This window comes from Pan troglodytes, chromosome 16 (assembly GCF_028858775.2).
Source record: "Pan troglodytes isolate AG18354 chromosome 16, NHGRI_mPanTro3-v2.0_pri, whole genome shotgun sequence".
Lineage (NCBI taxonomy): Eukaryota > Metazoa > Chordata > Mammalia > Primates > Hominidae > Pan > Pan troglodytes.
The window spans coordinates 72,957,465-72,984,256 of record NC_072414.2 but is presented as its reverse complement, the minus strand read 5'-3'; the positions used below and the strand labels follow the sequence as shown (position 1 = coordinate 72,984,256).

Genomic DNA, 26,792 nt, shown 5'->3' with positions numbered 1-26,792 from the left:
GCGCTGCGGCAACCGGCCCGGGCCCCGGCTCCTGCCATTTTTGTCAACCGCCAACTTCCGAGCGAGCGGGCAGAAACTGAAAGGAAGGGCGGGGGCCGAAAGGCAGAGGGGAAAACACCCGCTTCCTCTCCGCGCGCGGCTTCACCTCGGAGCGCGGCCGTGGCTGCGCCGCCGCCCGCAGGGGCTGCCGGAGGCTTTTCCTCTTCCCGTCCGCGCCTCGCCCCCGGGCTCGCCGCCGCCGCCGCCTCGGCCGTAACCTCCCTGGAGCCTATAGAAATCTTTTGTGTGGCGTCACCGCCTTTCGTTTAAATCCCGCTTCCTCCTCTCGCCCTTCCTCCCGCCCCCTCCGCCGCTCCCGGATGCTTGCGCGATGCGCTGCTCCTCCCCCGGGAAGCTGGGTGGCTGCGGGGGACGCCGCCGCCCAACGCGGACGCTGCCGGCGTGGGGCCGGTGGTCCCGGACTCCCCCGTGGTCCTGGGCCGAGAGACTGGGGGAGCGGACAGGGGAAGGCCTGCTCCGGGCCGGGGGCTCTGCGCACACCCATGGGAGACCGGGGCGCAGCCGCCCGCGGGCCTTACGTAAGCTCTTAGCCGGACCAGGGGGCTCCACGCTTCCTCCCCGCCAAGAGAGCAAGTCTAAAAGGTGACCTGGCTTCTGGGCTGAAGGGAGGAGGACACTGGATATCGGCCCCTGGTGTTTTGCTGGGGCCGGTGGGTCGTCTCGGTCTGCGCGACTTCGCCCGGTTTTCCAACGCCCCCTGCCCTTTGTTGTGTTTGATCCACTTCCACGATGGGTTTCTGACCAGCAGTGCAGTGTAACGAAAAGAGGAAAAGAGCACTGGATGGGGAGTCCGAAGAGTGGTGCTAGATGCCTGCCCGTTCCTCTCTTGAAATATGCCTTATGCAGTGAGAGCGCGGGTTCTGAAGCAGATTTCCTAGGATCAGCCTTTCTCAAGCCATTTATGAGTTCCATGACCTTGTTCAAGTTCTCTTTCCAAGTATCCGTCTTCTCTTCTAGAAATTAGAGACTGTGCACAGGCTGCTTGAGTACTTGGTTCCTAAACAGTAGCTGTTAGAATTATTATGAGCCCTGATCAGCGCACTTTGCCCTCTCTTAACGTCTATTTATTCGTCTGTATAATGGAATAATAGTGGCTGCTGTTAAATGAATTAAATACGACGGCGTTTGGAGGGAAACATTACTACTCCAGTTTGACAGATAAGGAAACTGATGATCAGGTGCTTGAAGTGACTTCCGAAGATCAGGAAGACAGCATATGGCAGGGACAGGAACCCACGCCTACGCCCCAGCCTCTTTTTACCGAACCTTGTTCTTCAGGAAGTGGTTAAAACACCTGGGCTACTCCCAGCAAAACGCCAGTCACGCAGTCCTGAAACAGGTCCTCTAAGGTGCCCAGCCCAACACAGGCTGGGCGTGCTGAGCCAACAGAATGTTTGTTCCTCTGTCCCTTCCTAGAACCCCAAGTCACCTTTCTCCAGCCAGTTAAAAATGTTACTTTTAACTAGGATGACGTTTCAATTTATCGGCCATATTCAAGCATTTCTGAGAATGAACTGTGAGACATGCTATTAATAAATTAACCATGAACAGCAGGTTCCAACCTGGATGGATAGTCATCCTACTTAAAACTGAAAGTATCCTTAAATATCTTTAGAATCCAGATGAGCCCACTTAGTTTGCAAACCGAGGTCAATAAAACTGACTTGAAATAGGAAGTAATTATGTAGGGTTAATTCCTTTTTTTCTTCTACAAGAGAAAAAAAAAAAAACAGCTGGATAAGTCAAGGTTTTTCCATGGTGACCCAGGGATTGCACCTTAGTCCTTCTTAAGCTCCAAAAACTTATGAGAGGGGGCCGGGCGCGATAGCTCACGCCTGTAATTCCAGCACTTTGGGAGGCCAAGGCAGGCGCATCACGAGGTCAGGAGATCAAGACCATCCTGGCTAACACAGTGAAACCCTGTCTCTACTAAAAATGCAAAAAATTAGCCGGGCATGGTGGCGGGCACCTGTAGTCCCAGCTACTCGGGAGGCTGAGGCAGGAGAATGGCATGAACCCGGGAGGCGGAGCTTGCAGTGAGCGGAGATCGCGCCACTGCACTCCAGCCTGGGCGACAGAGCGAGACTCCGTCTCAAAAAAATAAATAAATAAATAAATAAATAAAACTTATGAGAGGGAAGTCAGACTGTTCTGTGCCTAGTTTATTCTTGAGGCTGCTCTAAGATCAGGAGATTTTTTTCCCAAAGCCACGTAGTGCCCCTGGGGGTCCCATTTTCCCTTTCTTCTACATATGCAGTCTGTTTTGTTGTTGATGGAAACCCACCCCGACAATGAGTTGTGTTACACACAGACTGTCCACTCTATTCAGTGAGGTTTGGTTTCATTTTTAAAACTGATAGCATTGTTTTCTTGGCCTTCCCTGCTTCATTTTTCAGATAGGGAAGCTCCTAAACTGATCCTCCCAGGCACTGCCTCCACCTTTCTTTAGGTTCACCTTTACTTTGTCCCATTGTTCAATCACTCCACAATCACTGGGCACCAGTCTTGTGCTAGGCACCAAAGTTACATAATTTGTAATATGAGGCCCCCACTCTTTAGAGTCCAGGGATAGGAGTAGATTCGCAAGAAACAGCCACAATTTCACTATTGGCACAGTGAGAGCACAGAGTAAAAAACCTATAGCAGAGATAATCAGGCTTCACAGATACAATATTTGTAGGTAGGCAGGGCCATGTGGTTCTGTCTGACCAATGAAGTGTAAGGGGAAGCTATGCAGGTTACTTCCAGGCTGAGACAATGAAAAGCCAATCTGTAATTCTCCACTCTCTTGCCCTCCTATAACTACCACGGAGACTGCATTCTAGTTGGTGGAGCCTCTGTAAGCTTAGGTGACCATGTGGAGCAGACCCTCTTGATCTGTAGTGGACATGCAATGTGAACACAAAGTAAATTATTGGTGTGTTAAGTCACAGAGATTTGAGGGTTGTCTGTTGCTGTTGCATATTTTTAGTCTAATTAGAGGATGGCTTGTTGGTGTCTGCCCTTAGAGTCACTCAAGCAATGGCTTTTTCTTTAGAAAACTCCACCTATTACCCCTTCTAACCCTCTCAAAATTAAAATAAATATAAATCAAAAGTATTTGCTGTGATCTGACCCCCAAATTCATATGTTAAAACTTAATCACCAGTGTCACAGTATTACAAGGTGAGCCTTTGGGAGATGGTTAAGTCATGAGGTGGAGCCCTCTTGAATGGGGTTAGTGGCCTTATAAAAGAGGTGTGAGAGAGTTGTTCACCTCTTTTGCCCTTTCATCATGGAAGGATGCAGCAACATAGAGGACGCATCATCTATGAGGAATGGGCCCCTGCTGGGGCCTTGATCTTCTACTTCCCACCTCTAGAGCTGTGAGCAATAAATTTCTATTAGTTATAAATTACCCAGTCTAAGGTATTTTGTTATAGCAGCTCAAATGGACTAAGTATTTTTTTTTTAATGGATGTTGAGTGAGAGAAGAAAGCGGAAAATGTGTGGACTGAGGATTGGCTGAGGGAAGGTAAATGGAGTGGATGAGAGGGAGCTGGTAAATGGCCTGGCCCCTAGAGAATGCATTCTCAGTACTGGCTCAAGGCCTACACTGAAATAGGCATCTGATGAAAAGTAAGTGAACAAGTTGCAAAGAGAGAACTGAGGATTTGGGCAGGACAAGAGGAACTGACAGGTTGAGACAGGCAGGATTGGGGAAACATCTTTTACCTCGTCTCTTGCCTGTTTTAGAAGGTGCATCCACCACTTGGTATAAGAGAACATTATGGGCATTCTGTTTTGTTTTTATGTTTTAAATTGTGGTAAAATAACATAATATCATCTTACCCATTGTTAAGTACATTATCGTGCAACCATCACCATCCTCTATCTCCATAAATGTTTAATCTTGCCCAACTGAAACTCCATACCCATTAAGTAACTGCTCCCCACTCCCCCTTCCTCCAGTCCCTGGCAACCACCATTCTACTTTCTCTATGAATTTGACTACCCTAGGTACCTCATGTTAGTGGAACCATACAATATTTGTTATTTTGTGCCTGGCTTATTTCACTTAACATAATATCTTTTTTTTTTTTTTTTTTTTTTTGAGACGGGGTCTGGCTCTGTCTCCCAGGCTAGAGCACAGTGGCGCGATCTCGGCTCACTGCAAGCTCCGCCTCCCGGGTTCATGCCATTCTCCTGCCTCAGCCTCCCGAGTAGCTGGGACTGCAGGCGCCCGCCACCACACGCGGCTAATTTTTTTTTGTATTTTTAGTAGAGACGGGGTTTCACTGTGTTAGCCAGGATGGTCTTGATCTCCTGACCTCGTGATGCGCCTGCCTTGGCCTCCCAAAGTGCTGGGATTACAGGCATGAGCCACGTGCCCAGCCTTAACATAATGTCTTTAAGATTCACTGATATTATAGCATACACGGGAATTTCCCTTCTTTTTTATGGGTGAACGGTATTCCATTGTAAGCACTCCGGATCTTTTCATTCTATCAAAAATTTATTTATTTATTTATTTATTTATTTAGTAGCGAGAAAGTCTCAGAGACACAGTCTCACTTTGATATCCAGACTGGTCTCACACCCTTGGCCTCAAGCGGTCCTCTCACCTTAGCCTCCCAAAGTGCTGAGATTACAGGTGTGAGCCTGTCTGGCCACTCTGGGTTTTGATACCCAACTTTCACACTACCCCACACTTTACAGACCAACAACCATGCTGTGTTTGGTCTGTAGTGCCACCTGTTGGTCAGTAAGAGGCATTCTCTGCCCTAATTATTTTTCCCTTTGGAGCAATGTCCCTCTGTTTTGCTTTTTGCACACAAATGGGCCAATTACATCTCAGGCTATCTTTCTTATACATATGCATTATTTCCCTTTCACTATCTGTTGTAAAAGAGAGGAATTTATATCTCTCCTTCTTTTCCCCAGATTCCCTCATTGTCATAGGTGATGCATGACAACAGCCCCTGGTTCACCAGGGAGCAAGATCACTGTCTAACACCTCGCTCTCCTTACCTGGCATGTCCTCTTGCTCTCTGGCATATTTTGTTCCCATCCAGTAAGAACACCTGGGCGGTACCTCACACATCACTCCCATTTCCTCCCCAGCCCCACTTTCCACCCTCCCTTCCTCCCTCCATGCTTTCTCTCTGTTCACCTGCAGCTGGGTGTGTGAGGGAGCCCTGTGTGCTGGACAACAGCAGGGGTACAGTCTAGGTCTAGTCATGACCTAACAGCTCACAACTCTGAAGATTGAAGGGGAGGCCTGAGGCCTGTTTGCTTAGCAAGTGTGTTCACCTCATTTTTCTTACAGCTTGTTTGAGATAGTCCAGGGAGGTGATTCTTTGGAAACAGACTGAATTTTCTAAACATAACTGCATATATCTGTGCTGCAAAGTACATGTAATTTTTTCAGATGACACAGATAAAAGTCCTGCCTTCTTCAGAGATTCAGATCTCATCCCCAAATTTTCAAGGCCATTGCAGTATTGTAGATAATTTGAATTACATGTATTATTCTGATAATTTCCATTGAAATTAGACTTTTCACCCTTACATATTGGTGGAAAGAAGGGTATCAATTCACATTTTGTAAGCAGCAGTGTGTTTATGTGTGTCTCTCCTTTTAAAGCACAAGTGGGCCAGGCGCGGCAGTTCCCACCTATAATTCCAGCACTCTGGCAGGGCGAGGTGGATGGATCACTTGTGCCCAAAAGTTCTAGACCAGCCTGGGCAACATGGTGAAAACCCATCCTTTAAAAAAAAAAAAATGCACTTTGGGAGGCCAAGGTGGGTGGATCACGAGGTTAGGAGTTCAAGACCAGCCTGGCCAACATGGTGAAACCCCTGTCTCTACTAAAAATACAAAAATTAGCTGAACATGGTGGCATGTGCCTGTAATCCCAGCTACTCAGGAGGCTGAGGCAGGACAATTGCTTGAACTGGGGCCCGGGAGGCAGAGGTTGCAGTGAGCTGAGATCGCACCACTGCACTCCAGCCTGGGCTACACAGTGCAACTCTGTCTCAAAAAAGAAAAAAAAAATGCAAAAATTAGCCAGGTGTGGTATGGGAGGCTGAGGCGGGAGGATCCCTTGAGCCTGAGAGGTGGAGGTTGCAGAGAGCCAATATCTGGCCGCTGCACTCCAGTCTGGGTGACAGAGCAAGACCCTGTCTCAAAAAAACAAACAAACAAAAACAACACACCACCACTGACGTATGTTAGATGTGAAGAAAAATAGAAAATACAGAGAAAAGGTTAAAATATTTTGGAATCTCACTGCTTAGAGACAGCCATCGTATACATATTTGCAGCTCTTTTCCTATACATAGATATATATCTGTATAATTTTAATAGCATTTAAAATCATATAGTATAAAATGAATATCTTTAGTAGCAACAAATATATATGATATATTTAATGATTGCATATTATCCATCATATGTGTGGAATACAGCTTGCAACTGTAAATGTAGATTTTATAGTCTACAATTTTTGAAACACTTAGAGTTGTTCTCATTTTCCCCACTCATGGAGAGTGTTATAGGATTGTTACATTGGGTAAGTGAAGAAATACACGGAAAGCACTCAGCAGAATGCCTGTCGCATAGTAAGTGCTCAATATTAACATTACTATTATTTTCATTGTCTGTTTCCTCAGAGTCAAGTTCTTGGAAGTAGACTTGCTAATCATATTATGCACTTTTTTGTGGGGAGGGGGAGTTGATACATTTCACCTAATTTTCAAGCAGAAAACTCCATCCCCCAAGAAGTGAGTGAGAAGACTTCTTTCCTTAGCCTTGTCAACAGTGTATACTGTCTGTATTTTTATCCAGGATCAACTGATAATTTAAAAATTATAACATGTTTGAATTTGCATTTTTTGATATTAGAGAGATTCTGTGTTTTGTTTTGTTTTTGCCACATGTGAACTGGCCATTTATATTTATTCTTTTGGGAATTACCTATTCATGTCCTAGACCATTTTTCATTTGGTTGTTCATCTTTTTCTTATTGATTTATAAGTTGGTTTTTTTTTTTGGAGACAGAGTGTTACTCTGTCACCCAGGCTAGAGTGCAGTGGCACAACCTCGGCTCACTGCAACCTCTGCCTCCCGGGTTCAAGCAATTCTCCTGCCTCAGCCTCCCGAGTAGCTGGGATTACAGGTGCATGCCACCACACCCAGCTAATTTTTGTATTTTTAGTAGAGACGGGGTTTCACCATCTTGGCCAGGCTGCTCTCAAACTCCTGACCTCAGGCGATCTGCCCGCCTCAGCCTCCCAAAGTGCTGGGATTATAGGCATGAGCCACCATGCCCAGCCAGGAAAACACAATTTTAATTATTATGTTTAACTCTGTGAGTATGCTCTTCTGCCCAAAAATAATGGTGGTGACCAGGAATGGACACCTGCCTCAGACTGGGCCAGTCACATTCTCTACTGAAAATCTGAAATTCCAACAAAAGGCAACGAGTTAGTTGCTACCAATATTTAGCAACTACAATGAATGATTCGTGTCTATGTAATTAAATTTTTTAAGTGAGTAAATTTAGGGGCTGGTAAAACCCAGGAAGTATGCAGTACGTCTATTCTTACATTGGATTAAAAAGCAACAAAAGTGCAAAATGGTAAATACTCATTACCTCTCTCAGCCCATCCCCAGGCCTCTCCTCCTATGCCTTCCCATGAGTCAGTCATTAGAGGGTTAATATTTGGCACAATGGTGACTGTACCCATCAGCTCATCTGCCTCAGTTCTGATTAACTGGTAATTGTGCTACTCCAGTTTTTCAACATTTTGAATATTACCCCCGCCTGCTTCCAAATAGTACTAGAAAGTCTTGCTTCACCCTCCTCTGTTGTGGAATGATGCATGCCAGGATGAGCTCAGGTTAAGACACTAATTAGATCTGAGATTCAACTTTACCATCCACAGTCACTGAATCACTTAGAGGTGGGGTTAGTATTAACCCCAGAGCACTGAAGAGACTTGTGGCTTCACTTAGGCCATGAGCACACAATCTTTCACATCTGTCCTCTCCAGTCTACACTGCACCACCTGGTACCTGGCACAGACTCTTGTCCCATCTGAGTGCTCCTGGCTCCAGATTTTTCAATGCATTTTCCATTTGGCTCCCAATTTAACCATCCTGAGTGCCTCACTGATTAACCTAGATGGTGCTGTGGCGGAAGAAGGACTCCAAGAAGACTGGACCTTGTTATCCAGTACACCTCGGCTTAGATTCTTGCCTTGCCGCTGCACTAGCTGTGCAGCCTCAGACAAATTGTGTAATTGTAAAACCAGGATTTCCTCTTATTTAAATTGGAGATTTTATCATCATCATCACATCATCCCTTTGGGCCCGGATCTCCTGTAATCTGCATGAAATTTACTGCATATTGTTTATCTGCTCTGCCAGAGTAAGGATATTGTTATATTCATTTTTGCATCAGTGCCTCACCTGATTCTTGGTTAACAATAGGTCTTTGGTAAATAAAATTCCCCCCAAGTTGAATGGAATCAAGTTCCAAACACTAAAGTAAGTTTCAAATATCCAAATGTTGAAAATGCAATTGATCCAGATGTTTTCACATCAGTGGATTATATGCCGAATTGATTTCCTCCTTAGAGGAAAGTCAGTAGCCCTGAAACTTTCTACACATTCCCAACAATTTCTGTAAAACTTCCAATGATCTTATTCTCTATAACTAGATATGTGGGCCAAGAATCCCAACACGTTTGCCCCTTAACTTTGAAGCTGGCAATATGAATTACCAGGGTGACCCCTCCCAGTAGAGCACATGATCAGCCACAGCTGTGCATGTTTTTTAGTATGACTGCACCAGGATAGGGCTCCAAGCCACTGGGTGGAGCAATGTGCTCTGGGGAGAAAGCTCATGACATTTCCCCTATGATTTCACAAAAGAAAAAATCTTTTTCTTATGAGTTGTTTCTGCTCAATGTCAATAGGAAAGGTCATAGCTTAGCGTGTTTACATACAGATGCATGCATGAATATGTAGAATATCAGCCACTCCTACGGTGTGAGAGAATTTAAATTGCACTGGTCCTAAGAGTGAAGGAAAGCAGGCGTAGTTGCCTACTCAACCTCCACTTTATTCTTTTCCCTTTATAACAATCCTAATTTTATTTGAGATGACAATGTATACAGCTAGAAGACAATTTCTCAGCCTCCCTTGGAGAGCTAGGTTCCAGCCAATGAGATGTAAACAGAAATGTATGCAATGTTCAAGTAGGCTGCTTAAAAGAAGTTGACTCCACTTGAAAGGTGTGCTTGGTTTGGCCTGCCTTCTCCCTTCCTCTGGTTGAATGTCATCTTGATGACTGGAGCTCCAGGAGCCATCCTGGAATTTCTGACCTTGAGGGTGGAAGCCACAGGCTAATATGATAGAAGGATGAGGAAGAGGCTGAGTACCAGATGGCTGAGAAGCCACTATACCAGCCCTAGTTTCGAGTTTACACTGCTTCTGTGAAAGAAAAGCCAATCACAATAAAACCTTTTATCTTGTTTAAACCACCTTAAAAAGTCAGTTTTCTTTTATATGCAGCCTACTAATCCTATCCAAACAAGGCTTGAATAAGGTTTACTACAGCTCTTTTTTGTTGTAATAGCAGAAAAATTGGTAATAAATGCCCATCAATAGGAAAATAAACTATTAATTTAACAATACCAAATAAAACTGTGCAGCAGTATAAAGAATGAAGCGTTTTGTTGTTGTTGTTGTTGTTGTTGTTGTTTTTGAGATGGGGGTCTTGCTTTATTGCCCAGTCTGGTCTCAAACTCCTAAACTCAAATTATCGTCCTACCTCAGCCTCCCAAAGTGCTGGGATTATAAAGGCTTAAGCCACCGTGCGGCCTTTGGTTTTTTTTGTTTTTTGTTTTTTAAGGTCTTATGTAATTAAACATTTTAAAGACATCAGCTGATGAGCCGTTTAAAACAAGAAGAATCTCAAAGCATCTTTGGCCAAAATCTTTTTAAGAAACAAAAAGTAGCGTGATTCAGCCTTTAAAAGGATTAGTCAGAGCCTACAGTATTAGGTTGAAATCAAAGAAAGGCAAGCTTTTTTTTTTTTGGATGAATAGTAATGATCTTTTTGGAAAAAAAAACAAATATTGAAAGCTGGTTGAACTGAATCCTCTTTATTGATGAGGAAAGCAGTGGACTCGAACTATTTATGACTTTCTGAAAAAAGTTGCCCTACCTGCCACTCACTTCTTTTTAACTGGCTGTTCTCAAAGGAAATTGCAAGAGAATGAGGATAAACGTCCGACATCCAGAAATGGGCTTTTTTAGAGCTGAGGCAGCCTCCAGAACTTCCAGTTCCAATTTATTTCACAGGCGAGAAACTGAGGTCAACAGGGACGTTGGTTAGTGGTTCCTGGAGGCCCTGAAGGAACTTTTGGACCTGGCTTGTGCGTTCCAGAGAAAAAGGTCGGCCTCTGACGGAAAACGAAAAATGAGCACTCAGGGACCCACCCAGCCGGGACAGAGCGCCTCAGCCGGACCAAGAGGAGGAGCCAGTGGGGCGGGGCCAAAATGGCGGAGGGGCGGGGCTTCTAGAGGCGGGGGTTAGGAAATGGGACGGGGCGGGGCCCGGTAGGCTAGCGAGGGCCGGGAGGCGGGGCCTCGGAAAGGCGGACAGGAAGGCGTGTGCAAGGCGGGGTCCGGCCCGCGCAGGTCGGGTAAGCGCGTCTAGGGCGCTGCGCGGCGCAGCGAAAATGGCGGCTTCCAGGTGGGCGCGCAAGGCCGTGGTCCTGCTTTGTGCCTCTGACCTGCTGCTGCTGCTGCTACTGCTACCACCGCCTGGGTCCTGCGCGGCCGAAGGCTCGCCCGGGACGCCCGACGAGTCTACCCCACCTCCCCGGAAGAAGAAGAAGGATATTCGCGATTACAATGATGCAGACATGGCGCGTCTTCTGGAGCAATGGGAGGTCCGCGGCGCGCGCACACCCTCCCGGCTCTTCTCTGTGCGGGACCCTGTTCCCAATGACCCCTTAACTATTCTGTCTTGGGACCTTTCTGACCCCCTAACCTCCTCTACTCATGCCTTGAATCCTTACTGACCCACTGAAGCCACTGTTGACCCTCCATTCCTCCTCTGACCCGCGCGCCCTGCTGACCCTCGCTCCAGCCCTCTGTCATTCCAGTGCCCTGTTCCTCCTGCCACTTCTCAAGCCACTCCAATCACGGATCTGCCCCTCACTGTTCAGCCTTGCTCTCCCTTCACCCTTCAGTGCCCTGGTTGTCTTTGCGTTGATCCTTGTGGTCAGTGAGCCCTGCAAACGGGGAGAGAGACCTTTCCCACTCTATAGAGCATTTCCTTCATTTTCCTTTTGTTTTGCGGTGAGTGGGTGGGAGAGTGGGTTGCAGTGAAGATGGTCTTCCGTAATGGTTATCTCAGCTGTCTTCTAAATCAGTATAATTTTAGACTTCCTATTTTGGTATATGTCCCTGCTGGGAATTTTGTGCTTTTTGTGGGTGGATTTATTTTACTGAGGGGAGAAGTATCAATGGCTAATGGCTCTGTATCGTGGAACTCACGCTTTTTGTTCAAAGGAGAGTAAGTTTTCTGGTTTGTCACTTGGACGCACCGGAGTGTGCAGTTACAGGGAGTGTGTAATACGCTTTTAAGGTAAAGATTACTGGCCAAAACCACATTGCTGCCTTTTCCCCTTCCTAAGGTGATTGTATCGTCCTGGTTGACTTGCATAGCTGTGGAACCTTGGGCAGGTTATGTCTAGTTTCTAGGCCTCAGTTTCCTTATCTGCAACATGAGGAGGTTAGGATGGGTCCTAAGATTCCTTCCAACACTGATGTTTTGTTATTTTGTGATTATCTCTGTGTGTGTTACGGGAGAAGGGAAAGACTTTCAGACAAGAGTTTAAAATACCACCTGATGCATCTGACTAGAAGAATGCAGGCTTGTGTTTTCATGTGGTCATCAACAGCTGATGGAAAGATTGGGATAGATTTGAGTGTAGAGAGAACGTCCCCATTCACCGTCTCCCTTGCAATTTCCTTGTCTCTTTTTGGACTCCAGCAAATAAAGCCTTTTGATCTGCCAGAGTGAGAACATCACCTCATGAGAAATCCTCCCCTTGACCTACTCAGACCCTGAGCTAGATGAAGAGGGTGCTGAAGAGATGAACAAAGATTGCACTGGGAACAGTAGATAACAGGATGGATGAGCGGGGAGAGACTTTGAAGGCCAAGAAAAACACATTATCTCATTTAATCCTTTTACCCCATCCATGAGGGAGGTACTTATCCCTATTTTCTAGATGATGACATTGAGGCACAAAGAGGTTAAATAACTTGCTCCACATCGCGCAGCAAGCTAGCTGAGTTTCAAATTCTTTCGTGACTTTTAGAGCCAGTTCTTTGAACTGTTTTACCTGTACTGCCACACATGTTGGTGACAGAAGTGCAAATGAAGCATAGCGAGGAAGACGTGGATTAAGCTAGAAACTGCAGGAGCAGAGTAGAAGGGAGAAATGTGAGATTTTTATACTTTTAACAGGACTTGATGGTTGATTTTGTTTTTTAAATTATTTTTTATAGAGACAGGGTCTCCTTATGTTGGCTGGGCTGGTTTTGAACTCTTGGCCTTTGCAATCCTCCCACCTTGGCTTCCCAAAGTGTTGGGATTACGGGCGTGAGCCACCATGCCTGGGCAATTGATTGATTTTGTGAATAGCAGGGCCACATAATGTAGTAAAAAGACAGGTTGGCTGGGCGCAGTGGCTCACGCCTGTAATCCCAACACTTTGGGAGGCAAAGGCGGGTGCATCACCTGAGGTCAGGAGTTCAAGACCAGCCTGGCCAACATGGTGAAACTCCATCTCTACTAAAAATAAAAAAATTAGTTGGGCATGGTGGCGGGCACCTGTAATCCCAGCTACTTGGGAGGCTGAGGCACAAGAATCGCTTGAACCAGGGAGGTGGAGGTTGCAGTGAGCCAAGATCATGCCACTGCACTCCAGCCTGGGCGACAGGGTGAGACTCTGTCTCAAAAAAAAAAAAAAGACAGATTTTGAACTCAGCTTTACCCCTCACTAGCTACTTCATCCTAGTTTTACGTATCTGTAAAGCCAGATAACGCCCTACTTTGCAGAGTGCCATGCGGATTAAATGAGTTAATGTTTGTAGACACTCTACAGACATGAGGACCCTTCCCCAGTAGCAGTGTTTTTTATGTGGGAGAGTGTATCCATCTCTGTGGGTGCTTTTTTTGTAGGAAGCAGTTCTCCTCTTGTGACCATCTCTAAATCCATACCCTCACTCCTTCCCCAGCAGTGTGAGAAACAGTGCTTCAGTGAGAGGCTGTGCCTCAGAGGTGTGGAGAGGTGAGAATTCCTTCCATTGTGTTACAACTAATTCTGAGTCCCAATTGGTGTAGAAAAACCAAAGGTGGTTATTTCATTTTACATTATGATAGCCAGGTATAATGGGAAGAGGCAGTTGGAGGGATTTGGAACCAGAAATGTGGTTTGCACTTCTAGCATGTGAGTAAATTAAGTAAATCATTTATCCTCTCTGAACATCATCTTCCTTGTGTATTAAATGGAACCGGGTAGGATTGTTCTGAAGGTTGGAGATAATATATGTAGAGTGCCTGGGACTTAGTAGCTACTCAGTAGATGTCACTTATTATTAATATCAAGAACCATGGGAGGAAGAAGAGGATTTGCAGAAAGGGGAGCTCAGCTTTGTAGCTATTAACTTAGACAAACAGTAATGAAGGAGCTCTAAAGCCAGTTGAAAATGCAAGACTGGCCTGGAGGCAGGGCTAGGACTGGAGTCAGGGGACTGCCTGACTTGTCCCTGGCCCCCCTCTCTGCCTCAGGGTAAAGACTGGATTGTTTTCAGCATAGACACACTGATCATAACAGGTTAGGTTACCCAGACTAAGGGTAGAACTGGATAATTATGTACATCTAGGGTACTATTTTTACACTTCAATTTTAACGTATAACAATTATACATATTTATGGGGTACAGAGTTGTATTTCTACACGTGTATAAAATGTAATGGTCAATTCAGGGTAATTAGCATATCTGTCTCCTAAACATTAATCATTTCTTTGTGTTGGGAACATTTAAAATTCTCTCCTAGCTGTTTGAAAATATGCAATAAATTATTGTTAACTATAGTCATCCTACAATGCTATAGAGCACTAGAATTTATTCTTCCTATCTAATGTAATTTTGTATCCATTCACCATCCTCTCTCCCTATCTCCCCTCCACTTCCCAGCCTCTAGTAACCACAATTCTAATCTCCACTTATGTGAACACAACTATTTTAGGTCCGCATAAGAAGGAGAATGCGCGGTATTTGTCTTTCTGTGTCTGGCTTATTGCACTTAACATGATGTCCTCCAGGCTCATTAGGGTACTATTTTACAATTTTCTTTTCCGTAACTGAAACACACACACACATATACAGTGGAAATTAAAGCTGCTTTTTTTTTAAGTCTCTTGAAACAATTTTTACCTGTATTATATGCACTAGACTTACGACTATTTAATTATATTTGCATTAACAAAGAAGTGCTGGACTGGGCTTAGTGGCTCATGCCTGTAACCCCAGCACTTTGGAAGACTGAGGCGGGTGAATCCTTCGAGCTCAGGAGTTCGAGACCAGTATGGGCAACATGGTGAAACCCGTCTTTACCAGAAACACAAAAATAAATTACCCAGGTGTGGTGGCATGCACTTGTGGTCCCAGCTACTCTGGAGGCTGGGATAGGAAGATCACTTGAGCCTGGCAGGCAGAAGTTGCAATGAGCCAAGATTGCACCAGCACCATTGCATTCCAAACTGGGTAATAGAGTGAGACCCCATCTAAAAAAAAAAAAAAAAAAAAAAAAAGCTGCTTGGGACCTACTGAGTTAATTTCATGATTATTAGTGAAATCAATCTGAAAAATACAAATATTCTAGGGTGTTGAACCAACTGGAAGTCTTGAAGTGTTTTAAAGAGACTATAACCGATGTTATGGAGAATTAAGATAAAGACAGAAACAACTTGTGAATTTGGCAACTAGGAGGTCCTTTGTGACTTGAGAGTATAATTTCTATGCAGTGTTTGTGGTTGGAGGCCAGATCACAGAGGCCTAAAGAGTCAGCAGTGTCATAGCCAACAGATTCAGTACTGAGTTCTGCTTGCCTTTAAGTCATTACATCCCCAAACAAACCTTAGGAGGGAGAAGCTGTTATTACCCTCAGCTTTCCATTATAGGTAAGGAAAGTTATTTTCAGATGGGCTAAGTAACTTGCCCAAGGCCACATAGTGATGGAGCGCATCCGTCTGACAGCACAGCCCATGCTCCTGTCTGCAAGTCACCATCAGTGGCTCTTTGAAAGCAAAGTGAGGAAGAAACATGTCAGTTGAGAGGGTGGCAGAGTGGAAAAGAAGGTTAGTGTGTTATGTGTGGTCATGTTACTGGGGCCTTGGAGATCACTTTGTTCTGCTTTTCATTTTGTAAATGAGGAAACAGGCCTCGAGGAGTAAGGATTCTCAGGCAGGGTCACACAGCTAGTTATGCAAAACTGAAACCAGATTCCAGGTCTGACGTCGGTATGGATCACCTTCAAGCACTGCGTAGAATTCTTTCGTTTTTACTTTTTACTAAAATTATTTTTAATATAGTACATTATTAATGGTATCTTAAGCCTTGGCCCTTCAGATATTGTTCAGTAAGAGTGACTTAGGGGCTTTTTTTTGTTTTTTGTTTTGGTAACAGGTTTATTGAGATTCAATTCACATGCCATAGGCAATTTACCCATGTAAAGTGTACATTTTAGTTTTAGTATCTTCAAAGAGTTGTACAGCCATCACCAAACTCAATTTTAGAACATTTTTATCATCCCCAAAAGAAACCTTCAACCACTCCTCCCCTGTGTTCTCCCAACTCCCTAGCCAGCCCCGGGCAATCGCTGATCTACCTTCTGTCTCAACAGATTTATCCATTCTGGACATTTCCTATAAATGGAATCATAGAATGTGTAGTCTTTCATATCTGGCTTCTTTCACTTAGCATAATATTTTCATGTATCAATCAGTACTTCATTTCTTTTTTCTTTTTCTTTTTGGTAGAGATAGGGTCATGATATGTTGCCCAGGCTGGTCTTTAACTCCTGTGCTCAGGTGATCTCCAGCTTCGACCTCCTAAAGTGCTGAGGTTATAGTTGTGAGCCACCATACCCAGCCAGTACTTCATTTTTTTTGGTTGCTGGTATTAGCCTTTTCTCCAAGAAACCCGGTTCTATTAAAGATTTTTTATTTGTCAGTCTATATGCTATTTATTAGGCATGGTGGCTAATGCCTGTAATCCCAGCACTTTGGGAGGCCGAGGTGGGCAGATCACGAGGTCAGGAGATCGAGACCATCCTGGGCAACATGGCAAAACCCCGTCTCTACTAAAAATACAAAAATTAGCTGGATGTGGTGGTGCGTGCCTGTAATCCCAGCTACTCGGGAGGCTGAGGCAGGAGAATCGCTTGAACCCAGGAGGCAGAGGTTGCAGTGAGCCGAGATCGTGCCACTGCACTCCAGCCTGGTGACAGAGCGAGACTCCATCTCAAAAAAAAAAAAAAGTTACTGTTTTCTATTAGTAATTTATTCATTTGTTTTGATCATTATGGGTTCAACATCTCATTTTGTTTGAGGGGTTGTAAGTCATACTATTATTTATTTTGATATTGAGATTATTTCAACTTTGGCCCATGAGAGCTGCTTCAAGTTGGCTTCCATGGCATTTTGACATGTTCACGATTCTTTGAGCACTTTACTACTTTGTGATGCGGGATTATTCTAGGCTCATCTTCTGTCTCTCTTGCTATAAGCCTGTTCTCCAAGGAACCCACGCTCTTTTAAATATTTTTATCCATTAATCTGTTTACTCATCTGTTAATCTATGAAAAACCATGAGTTTCTCCTGATACCTTCAATTCCAGCCTAATACCACAGGGCTCATTCTTCCCCCTTTCATGTTTGTAACTTCCCAGAAGTTAAGAACCTGGCTCTCATTACCCTCAATATGTTTACTCCTTTTCTCAATCCTAGAGGTCACATAAGATAGTTTCAGAATTGCTAGCCCATACCACTACAGAAAACAAACCTGCTAACTGGAATTGAATATTTTTGTACAATGCCTATTAAGTGAAATGGGTATACATGGAGTGCAGATTTTAAGTATACAGTGCAAAGAGGGAGTATTTCTTTTCTTTTTTTTTTTTCTTTTAAGACAGGGTCTCGTTCTGTCTCCCAGGCTGGAATGCAGTGGCATGATTATAGCTTACTGCAGCCCTGATCTCCTGGGCTCAAGTGATCCTCGTGTCTCAGCCTCCTGAGTAGCTAGGACTACAGGCACCTGCCACCACACCTGACTAATTTTTTAATTTTTTTTAAGAGATGGGATCTCACTATGTTGCCCAGACTGATCTCAAATTCCTGGGCTCAAGCAGTTCTCCCACCTCAGCCTACTGAGTAGCTGGGACTACAGGTGTGCCTCACTGTAGCTGGGACTACAGGTGTGCATTGCCATACCTGGCTACTTTTAAATTTTTTTTTAGAGACAGTCTTACTGTGTTGCCTAGGCTGATGTCAAACTCCTGGCCTCAAGTGATCCTTTTACCTCAGCCTCCCAAAGTGCTGGGATTACAAGGTAAGCCACAGTGCCTGGCCTGTAATAAATTTTGATAAATGGATATATCTGTGTAATCTACACCCCTGTCAAAATGTAGGACATTTTCATCACCCCAGAAAAGTTCTCTTGTGTCCATTCTCAGTTAATCCTACCTTGTCCCCCCTTCTACCGGCAACACTGTTCTAATTTCTGTTACCCTAGATTAGTTTTGCTCATTCTTGAATTTTAAATAAACGGAATTGCATAGTAAATCTTATTTTGTATCTGGCTTCTGTCACTTAACATTTTTGGGATTTGTTAGATGTATCAGTATTTGTTCTCTGTTGCTGTGAAGTATTTCATTGTGTGACCATACCAGAATGTGGCCATTTTTACAGCCTACCATGTTGGGTAGATTGTATGAGAGTTTAAAAGCTCTAGAAACCCATCACATGGGGGCGCTCTGTGATTGGTAACCTGGGTGTGGGTAGTATGTGCTGCCTGAAACTTAGACTATCTTGAAAGTTAAGAAGAGGAAGAAAACCCCTGGTTTTCCTTTTTATGTTGTAATTTAAGTCATATACATGCACCTGACATCATGCAGAAGTTTTTGCCTGTGCCAGTTGAAAAGCAAGATTCTGATGATAGGTTTGATGCTTTTCCCCTAATCTGATAGAAAGATGATGACATTGAAGAAGGAGATCTTCCAGAGCACAAGAGACCTTCAGCACCTGTCGACTTCTCAAAGATAGACCCAAGCAAGCCTGAAAGCATATTGAAAATGACGAAAAAAGGGAAGACTCTCATGATGTTTGTCACTGTATCAGGAAGCCCTACTGAGAAGGAGACAGAGGAAATTACGAGCCTCTGGCAGGGCAGCCTTTTCAATGCCAACTATGACGTCCAGAGGTAAAGCAGCAACAACCAGCTGAGAGACTCATAGGCTGTGCTGGGTCTTTTCTTTATTATTATTATTAATGATGATGATGATGATTTTTTGAGACAGAGTTTTGCTCTTGTTGCCTAGGCTGGAGTGCAGCGGCGTGATCTCGGCTCACTGCAACCTCCGCCTCCCTGGTTCAAGCGATTCTCCTGCCTCAGCCTCCCGAGTAGCTGGAACTACAGGCACCCGCCACCATGCCTGGCTAATTTTGTATTTTTAGTAGAGACAGGGTTTCACCATGTTGGCCAGGCTGGTCTTGAATTTCTGACTTCAGGTGATGCACCCGCCTCAGCCTCCCTAAGTGCTGGGATTACAGGCGTGAGCCACCACGCCTGGCCCTGTGCTGGGGCTTTTCCTGAGGCTCTTAACAGGGTGTCCTTTCTGGCGGTATTTCCCAAGGGCCTCTGCCTTTCCTTTCTAGGTTTTCTTTTAAAATTATTTATGTATCTAGTTTGTTTGTTTTTTTTTTTTGAGACGGAGTCTCACTGTGTTGCCCAGGCTGGAGTGCAGTGGCACAGTCTCGGCTCACTGCAAGCTCCGCCTCCCAGGTTCACGCCATTCTCCTGCCTCAGCCTCCCGAGTAGCTGGGACTACAGGCACCTGCCACCACGCCCAGCTAATTTTTTGTATTTTTAATAGAGACGGGGTTTCACCGTGTTAGCCAGGATGGTCTCAATCTCCTGACCTCGTGATCTGCCCGCCTCAGCCTCCCAAAGTGCTGGGATTACAGGTGTGAGCCACCGCACTCGGCCTATCTAGATTTTTTTAATGTAAAGAAGAGCGTTGCCGGGTGCAGTGACTCACTTCTGTAATCCCAGCACTTTGGGAGGCTGAGGTGGGTGGATCACGAAGTCAGGAGATGGAGATCATCCTGGCCAACGTGGGGAAACCCTGTCTCTACTAAAAATACAGAAAAATTAGCCGGGCATGGTGATGCACGCCTGTAATCCCAGCTACTCCAGAGGCTGAGGCAGGAGAATCGCTTGAACCTGGGAGGCAGAGGTTGCAGTGAGCCGAGATTGCGTCACTGCACTCCAGCCTGGCGGCAGAGCAAGACTCCATCTCGGGGAAGAAAAAAAAAAAAAAAGAGCATTTATTGTTGGTAAAAGCAGTTAAGTTTTTGTTTTTATTTTTTGAAGAGGCGAGGTCTCACTGTGTTGCCCAGGCTGATCTTGAACTGCTGGCCTCAAGTGATCCTTGCACCTCAACCTCCCAAAGTGCTAGGATTACTGTCATTGGCCACCATGCCTGGTGTGTGTGTTTTTTTAATATCTCAGTTGATCCTAAAGTTTTATTTATCTTTGGATCTTTAGCTTTTATTTCATCTGAACAGAAGGGTGTATAGCTTAGTTTAGCCTCTTTGAGGGACAAAGTTAATAGTTTGACAGCTTCAGCTAGAAGTTTCTGCTCAGTGGAAAGTGCTTTGTGTGTAGCTATGTTCACACATAGAGCTTGGACCATGCTGTTAACCGATAACTAATTTAGTATGAAGAGGCTCAGTTTTCACACTTGAGTATGGTCCTGAGGTACAATTTTAAGAAATCTGCTTCTTTTTCCTCAAAAACAGTTCTGAAATTTGGGGTCTGCAAATATTCTGGTTTAGGAAATATAAAAGCAATGACAAGAAATGGGAGGAGTACTTAGAGAGTGTCCGGCCAGCAAAATATTTTCAATTAGCTTAAATAGACACCTAGACAGAACAAATAAATGTCTTGGTGATGTCTGCTCCAGAAGGCCCACTGGTCTCTGTGGAGCGGTGGGAGCATTAGAAACTGAAGGGGGAACGCGTGGTGTAGTCCCTAAGGAACAGAAGAATCATGCCCGCTGGCCACACTAGGGCTCCACCCAGGCCTCATTCTTTCCGCTTTGTTCCTTGGGACCTTTCGAGTGTGGACGAGCTGGGCTGCTTGCTGCTAAGCTCAAGGGCTAGGATTTTTGTCCAATAACCAAGTGTCCTCTTGAGTCCTTCATAGCCTCTTATCATGACCCACTCTAAGCCATTGGTTTTCCACCTTTATCAGCAGAAGTCTTTTGTCCCATAAAAGTGTAACTGGACACTCTAGAATATAAAACAGATACAGATCAGATCGAAGCTGCCTCTTTACCTCCCCAGCAGCAGCCCCTGAGCCACCTCTGCAGTGTCCTAGGGAGGTTTTCCAAATGTTCACTTTTAACATGGGCATCCATTTATACAACAAAGGAACATCCAATGTCTGTTTCTATTTTGATCTGAGCTGGATGTTTAATAGTTCAGAAAACTAGTATTTTAATACATGAGATATCAGTAGCTGCTAGGCTTTGGAAAATACAATTTTTCATTCCATATTCATGTAGAATTTGAAATAAACTGATAAGTGCCAGAGAATTGCTCTGACCCCTTAGCACCTTACTAGTACGTGCTGGCTGACTGATTGCATCTCTCTGCCCAAGGTTCATTGTGGGATCAGACCGTGCTATCTTCATGCTTCGCGATGGGAGCTACGCCTGGGAGATCAAGGACTTTCTGGTCGGTCAAGACAGGTGTGCTGATGTAACTCTGGAGGGCCAGGTGTACCCTGGCAAAGGAGGAGGAAGCAAAGAGAAAAATAAAACAAAGCAAGACAAGGGCAAAAAAAAGAAGGAAGGAGATCTGAAATCTCGGTCTTCCAAGGAAGAAAATCAAGCTGGGAATAAAAGAGAAGACCTGTGATGGGGCAGCAGTGACGCGCTGTGGGGGGACAGGTGGACGTGGAGAGCTCTTTGCCCAGCTCCTGGGGTGGGAGTGGTCTCAGGCAACTGCACACCGGATGACATTCTAGTGTCTTCTAGAAAGGGTCTGCCACATGACCAGTTTGTGGTCAAAGAATTACTGCTTAATAGGCTTCAAGTAAGAAGACAGATGTTTTCTAATTAATACTGGACACTGACAAATTCATGTTTACTATAAAATCTCCTTACATGGAAATGTGACTGTGTTGCTTTTTCCCATTTACACTTGGTGAGTCATCAACTCTACTGAGATTCCACTCCCCTCCAAGCACCTGCTGTGATTGGGTGGCCTGCTGTGTCCATGTTTTTTATTTTCTGTCAACTAAAAGGATAGCAAATTCTGATCAGAGAAGACTTTAAAACTCTTGACTTAATTGAGTAAACTCTTCATGCCATATACATCATTTTCATTATGTTAAAGGTAAAATATGCTTTGTGAACTCAGATGTCTGTAGCCAGGAAGCCAGGGTGTGTAAATCCAAAATCTATGCAGGAAATGCGGAGAATAGAAAATATGTCACTTGAAATCCTAAGTAGTTTTGAATTTCTTTGACTTGAATCTTACTCATCAGCAAGAGAACTCTTGGTGTCTGTCAGGTTTTATGTGGTCTGTAAAGTTAGGGGTTCTGTTTTGTTTCCTTATTTAGGAAAGAGTACTGCTGGTGTCGAGGGGTTATATGTTCCATTTAATGTGACAGTTTTAAAGGATTTAAGTAGGGAATCAGAGTCCTTTGCAGAGTGTGACAGACGACTCAATAACCTCATTTGTTTCTAAACATTTTTCTTTGATAAAGTGCCTAAATCTGTGCTTTCGTATAGAGTAACATGATGTGCTACTGTTGATGTCTGATTTTGCCGTTCATGTTAGAGCCTACTGTGAATAAGAGAACATTTATATACAGATGTCATTTCTAAGAACTAAAATTCTTTGGGAAAAACCCTCAATCGTGATTTTTAATAAATTAAAAGTAGCACATTACATGGTTAGAAAATGTCAGTGTTAAAGAATGGTACAAAGTGAAAAGTGTATCCCTCTCTTGCCACCGGTAGCTTGTCCCAGTGGAAGCTGCTGTTAACAATTTGTCCCCCCACATCCCCCTCCCTGCCCATCCACCAAAAAAAAGTACATTTACTTATGTAAATGTACTTATGGTGATGTATGTTTGTTTTGGCCTCACAGCATCTGTTTCCCCTTAATTTGGTAGCCGCTCACATTTCCCTCGAAAGAACCACACCCTCTGCATTCTCAGTTCTCTGCTTTGGATGGGACATTTGCCCTGCAGTCCCCCCACCCTCCAGGCCATGCCCTCTCCAGGGTGAGGCCTGTGTGATCTACCGTACTAGGGTACTAGTCCCTGAAAGAGGCTTTTCTTGTTTCTCCTGCATTTTGAACCTGGAGCGGGAGCTGTTGTAGGCCCCGCCCTTGGAGAAGAGAACTGTTTGACAGTGGGGAGAGAGCGCCACACCCTGGTGGCATAAACGAGTCCCTGAATCATGCCGTGGCTGAACCAAGCCACAGAAAAAGTGGGCTTTTTCTGTTGTACTTAGGGCAGTTTGATGGGGTTACTGTCCTGCATAGCCATAATGGCCCAGTATAAAGCAGCTGTTTTGATGAGATAATTGCTTTAATTAAGCAAAAGGTAGCAAAGCTTTCACTCCGCCCTGTACCTCCTGTTTCCACTTAGGAGCCTTCCCATGTCAGAATGTGCAGATCTGTCTCATTGTTTCCTGTGCAGTGTGCCCCCACTTCACCCAGTAGTTTCTGTGTATCTGTTATGTACTAGGTACTACAAGGTGCCAGGACAGTGTAGATACAGCCTCTGCTATCGTAAAACTCAATGATTCAGTGGGGGAAGACAAATGTCAGTAATGTACAAAGTAAAATGGCAGCTGTTAGAAGTATGAAAGGGGCAGGGTAGGGGGAGGTAGAATCTTCCCTGACCTGGTTAAGAAAACCAGAGGCCTTCTCTGAGGGCAAGAGGAGGAGAGGAGAAATAGAGTAAGGCAGGCAGAGGAAACAGTCTGAGCTAAGACCCTGTGGCTAGAAGTGGCAGAGGGAGAGGCAGCAGGAAGGCCAGGGGGGAGGCTGGGGCCCAGTGCAGGCCCAGGTTGGAGGAGCGTAGCATATGGAGTTTGGTAGGAGTTTGGGACGCCCTGGTGGATCTTAATTGTGATGGGGTGGGTGTGAAAGGCAGTCCAGGTTGCACTGGTTGCACAGGAGAAGTGATCAGAAGAGGACCCCAGCAGGTGTGAGCCGTGAGCTGGGAGGTGCTTCAGTAGTGCAGGCCATAGCTGAAGGTGTCCTACATCAGCAGGGTGATGGTGAGGTTTGAACCACTGTTTCACTGCATAGTCCCTGCTGATGGACACTTGAGTGTTCAGATTTTTTGCTGGTATATTCAGTGCTGCAGTGGACATTTTCATACAAAATATTTCGGCACACTTTTGTTTATATCTGAAAGGTAAATTCCTAGCAGTAGAATTATTAGAGCAAACGGAATTTAACATTTTGGTGTGTATTCCCAAATTGCCCTCCCAAGTGGTTTAGTCAGCTTACCCTTGCCAACAATAGATCTCTCCTTGCCAGCCTTGGGCATCACATTTACCAATTTAATAGATTGTAAAACCATATCTTAATTGGCTACCCTGAAGCCACCATACTGGAGAGGCTGCATACAGTGTTTCACGTAGAGAGAGGGATACCCAGGAGGCCCACCTGCTCCAACCCCAGCTGCATGAGTCTTCCCAGCCCAGGCACAGACATGTGGATAAGATTTAAACATTTCCAGCCCCAGCCTTCCAGCCATCCCAGTTGACACTGAGGGGAGCCAACATAAGCTGAGCTGAGAAACAGTCTGCCCAGTCTGCAGATTCATGAGCAAAAGAAATGTTGGGCTGGGTACAGTGGCTCACACCTGTAATCCCAGTACTTTGGGAGGCCGAGGTGGGTGGATCAGTTGAGGTCAGGAGTTTGAGACCAGCCTGGCCAACATGGTGAAGCCCTGTCTCTACTAAAAATTAGCCGAGTGTGGTGGTGCGGGCCTGTAATCCTAGCTACTCAGGTGGCTGAGGCAGGAGAATGGCTTGAACCCGGGAGGCGGAGGTTGCAGTGAGCCAAGATCAGGCCACTGCACTCCAGCCTGGATGACGGGATGAGACTCTGTCTCAAAAAAACGAAACAAAAATTTTTTAAGAGAAATGTCATTTGTTTTTGTTTTTGAGACAGGGTCTCACTCTGTTGCCCTCACTAGAGTGCAGTAGGATCATGGCTCACTTAAGTCTCTACCTGCCGGCTCAATCGATCTTCCCACCACAGCCTCCCAAATAGCTGGGAGAAATGTCCTGTTTTTAATGAATTTGTCTTCCTTTTTGTCTTGTTTGTTTTAATATCTAGTGATCTAATAAATTTGGATGATATCTTTTGACTATCAACTATGAAACCTGTATCAGATATACACATCTTTCCTTCTTCATCCTCAGGCTTTCTGGTTTTGATGGTGATGCTGTGGCTTTTGTACTTCTGGTGGTTTCCTTTATACTGTTAAACCTCTTTTTTTTTTTAAATTAAACCAACTTAGTATGCATTAACCACTGAACAAGGGAAAGGAACTCACAAACTTTTTCCTGTGTCCCTGATTATTGTTTAATAGTGTTTGTATACTGACAAGATACATAATATCCACCTTCTGCACCCACAGTGTCCGCCTTTATGCTTGGACAAGAGCATGCAGGGTAGGACATTTCTGAGCCTTGCTTTTTTCCCTGGAAGTTTTTTGTTTGTTTGTTTGTTTTTTAAGAGACAGGGTCTCTTGCTGTCTCACCCAGGCTAGAGTGCGGTGGTGTGTTCATAGCTCACTGCAGCCTCAAACTCCGAGTTCAAGCCATCCTCTTGCCTCAGCCTCCCGAGTAGCTAGGACTACAAGCATGCACCACCATGCCTGGCTAGGTTTTTTTTTTTTTTTTTTTTTTTTTTTTGGAGAAATGGAGGTGTCTCACCATGTTGCCTGGGCTGGTCCTCAAGCAATCCTCCTGCCTCGGCCTCCGATTCACTGGTATTAAGTTGTGAGTCACCACACCCAGCTCTACCTTTCAGCACTTCTTACACATGGCTCCACTGGAGAGGTGTGAGGCCACCCCTGTCTTTCCCCTAGAAGTGACTGCTTTTTCTCTTTTTCTTTTTTTAAATTTGATTTTATGTTTCTTTGTTTGTTTTGGGGGATTTTGTAACTGATTTAAAAAATTTTTTCCTTTATGACTGCTTTTTCTTAGACTCCTTAGGGATTCTTCATTCTTTTTTTAATTGAAAAATTTAAAAAATTTTTAAATAATTTTTTAAAATTAATAAATAGCATTCAGCTCCTTTTTACTTATGCAACTCATACTTAACATTTAGTAATTTTTCTAGGAAAAGTCTTAGTGTTGTTTTTTTTTTTTCTGAATCTTTTCTTAATCCTTCTAGAGCATGCTGTGTAATTTCTAATTGATTGCAGATTCAGCTCCCCCCTCCCCCATTATTTTGGAAAAATTTATCTTCTGTTAACTTTAGTTTTGTATTGGTATCTTGGGTTTCTTTTTTTTTTAGCTCTGATATACATTTTATATTTTTAAATATTCCGTTTTTATCTCATGTTTGAGCTGTTTTTATTAAAATTCAAGTTTTTATTAACTTCTATTACTCAAAAAATCCAAATGGAGAATCTTCACCTTGGGTTATATTTTCCCCCAGGATTGAATATTTATCTGTATTTGTGTGCTACATTCTTTTATTGCTGCTGTTTTCTAATTCCAAAATGTTTGGGTAGATGCCACATCTTTGTTTTTTCCCTCTCTTATTCATGCTTAGGCAGACACAGCTTTTCCTAGACCTCAGCCTGTACAAGTGTCACAGGTGAATTCTCGCTGGCTCCTTTCCCTCTGTATCTGAGCGTTGTCTGCTTCGCCAGGAGCTGCAGTTCCAGGGCGGAGTACTGCCTTCTCTCAGCTTTCCTATAGCTGAACCAGAAAGGAGAGGGGCTCAGACAAGGCTGTGTGTGGCTCTGCTTGACAGGTAGCCTCTGCTCTCCTGTGGCTTTCCTGAGTGTCCTAGACTAGGGTTCTTCTCCCCAGTGGGGGAGGGAGCCATAATTGCTATTACAAGGAAAAATGATTGCCAAGACTTCAGAGAGTTCCCCCGTGATAGCAGAGAGTCCCTTCCTCAGGAAGGGAAAGGCTGGGATGTTCTTTGCTTCACACTGTAGTAATCCTTTCTCTTCCGATCTCCGGAGAAGAAGAAAGGTCATGCAATATGTGGCTTTGGGCAAGGGCAGGAGGCACTTGCCCCAGGCACACAATTTGAAGGGCAGCACAAAACTCGGTAATTAAATAGTATTTTAATGCAATATTTTTAAAAACCAA

The 26,792-nt window shown here is 44.5% G+C and overlaps 1 protein-coding gene across 1 annotated transcript; it reads left to right on the top strand.

Annotated features, from left to right (window-relative positions):
* The first annotated feature begins 10,661 nt into the window (after positions 1-10,661).
* MESD (mesoderm development LRP chaperone) lies at positions 10,662-24,830 on the top strand. Its single transcript, XM_009429665.4, has 3 exons — positions 10,662-11,007; positions 18,384-18,616; positions 21,081-24,830. The coding sequence occupies exons 1-3, from the start codon at positions 10,795-10,797 to the stop codon at positions 21,337-21,339; spliced, it is 705 nt and encodes a 234-aa protein (XP_009427940.2). The 5' UTR covers positions 10,662-10,794; the 3' UTR covers positions 21,340-24,830.
* The last annotated feature ends 1,962 nt before the right edge of the window (positions 24,831-26,792 follow it).

Excerpts from the sequence above, each read along its gene's own strand:
- MESD (XM_009429665.4), top strand. The coding sequence starts at position 10,795 with ATGGCGGCTTCCAGGTGGGCGCGCAAGGCCGTGGTCCTGCTTTGTGCC. Across the intron at positions 11,008-18,383 it reads GTCTTCTGGAGCAATGGGAG|AAAGATGATGACATTGAAGA; the intron begins GTCCGCGGCGCG and ends CTAATCTGATAG. Across the intron at positions 18,617-21,080 it reads GCCAACTATGACGTCCAGAG|GTTCATTGTGGGATCAGACC; the intron begins GTAAAGCAGCAA and ends TCTCTGCCCAAG.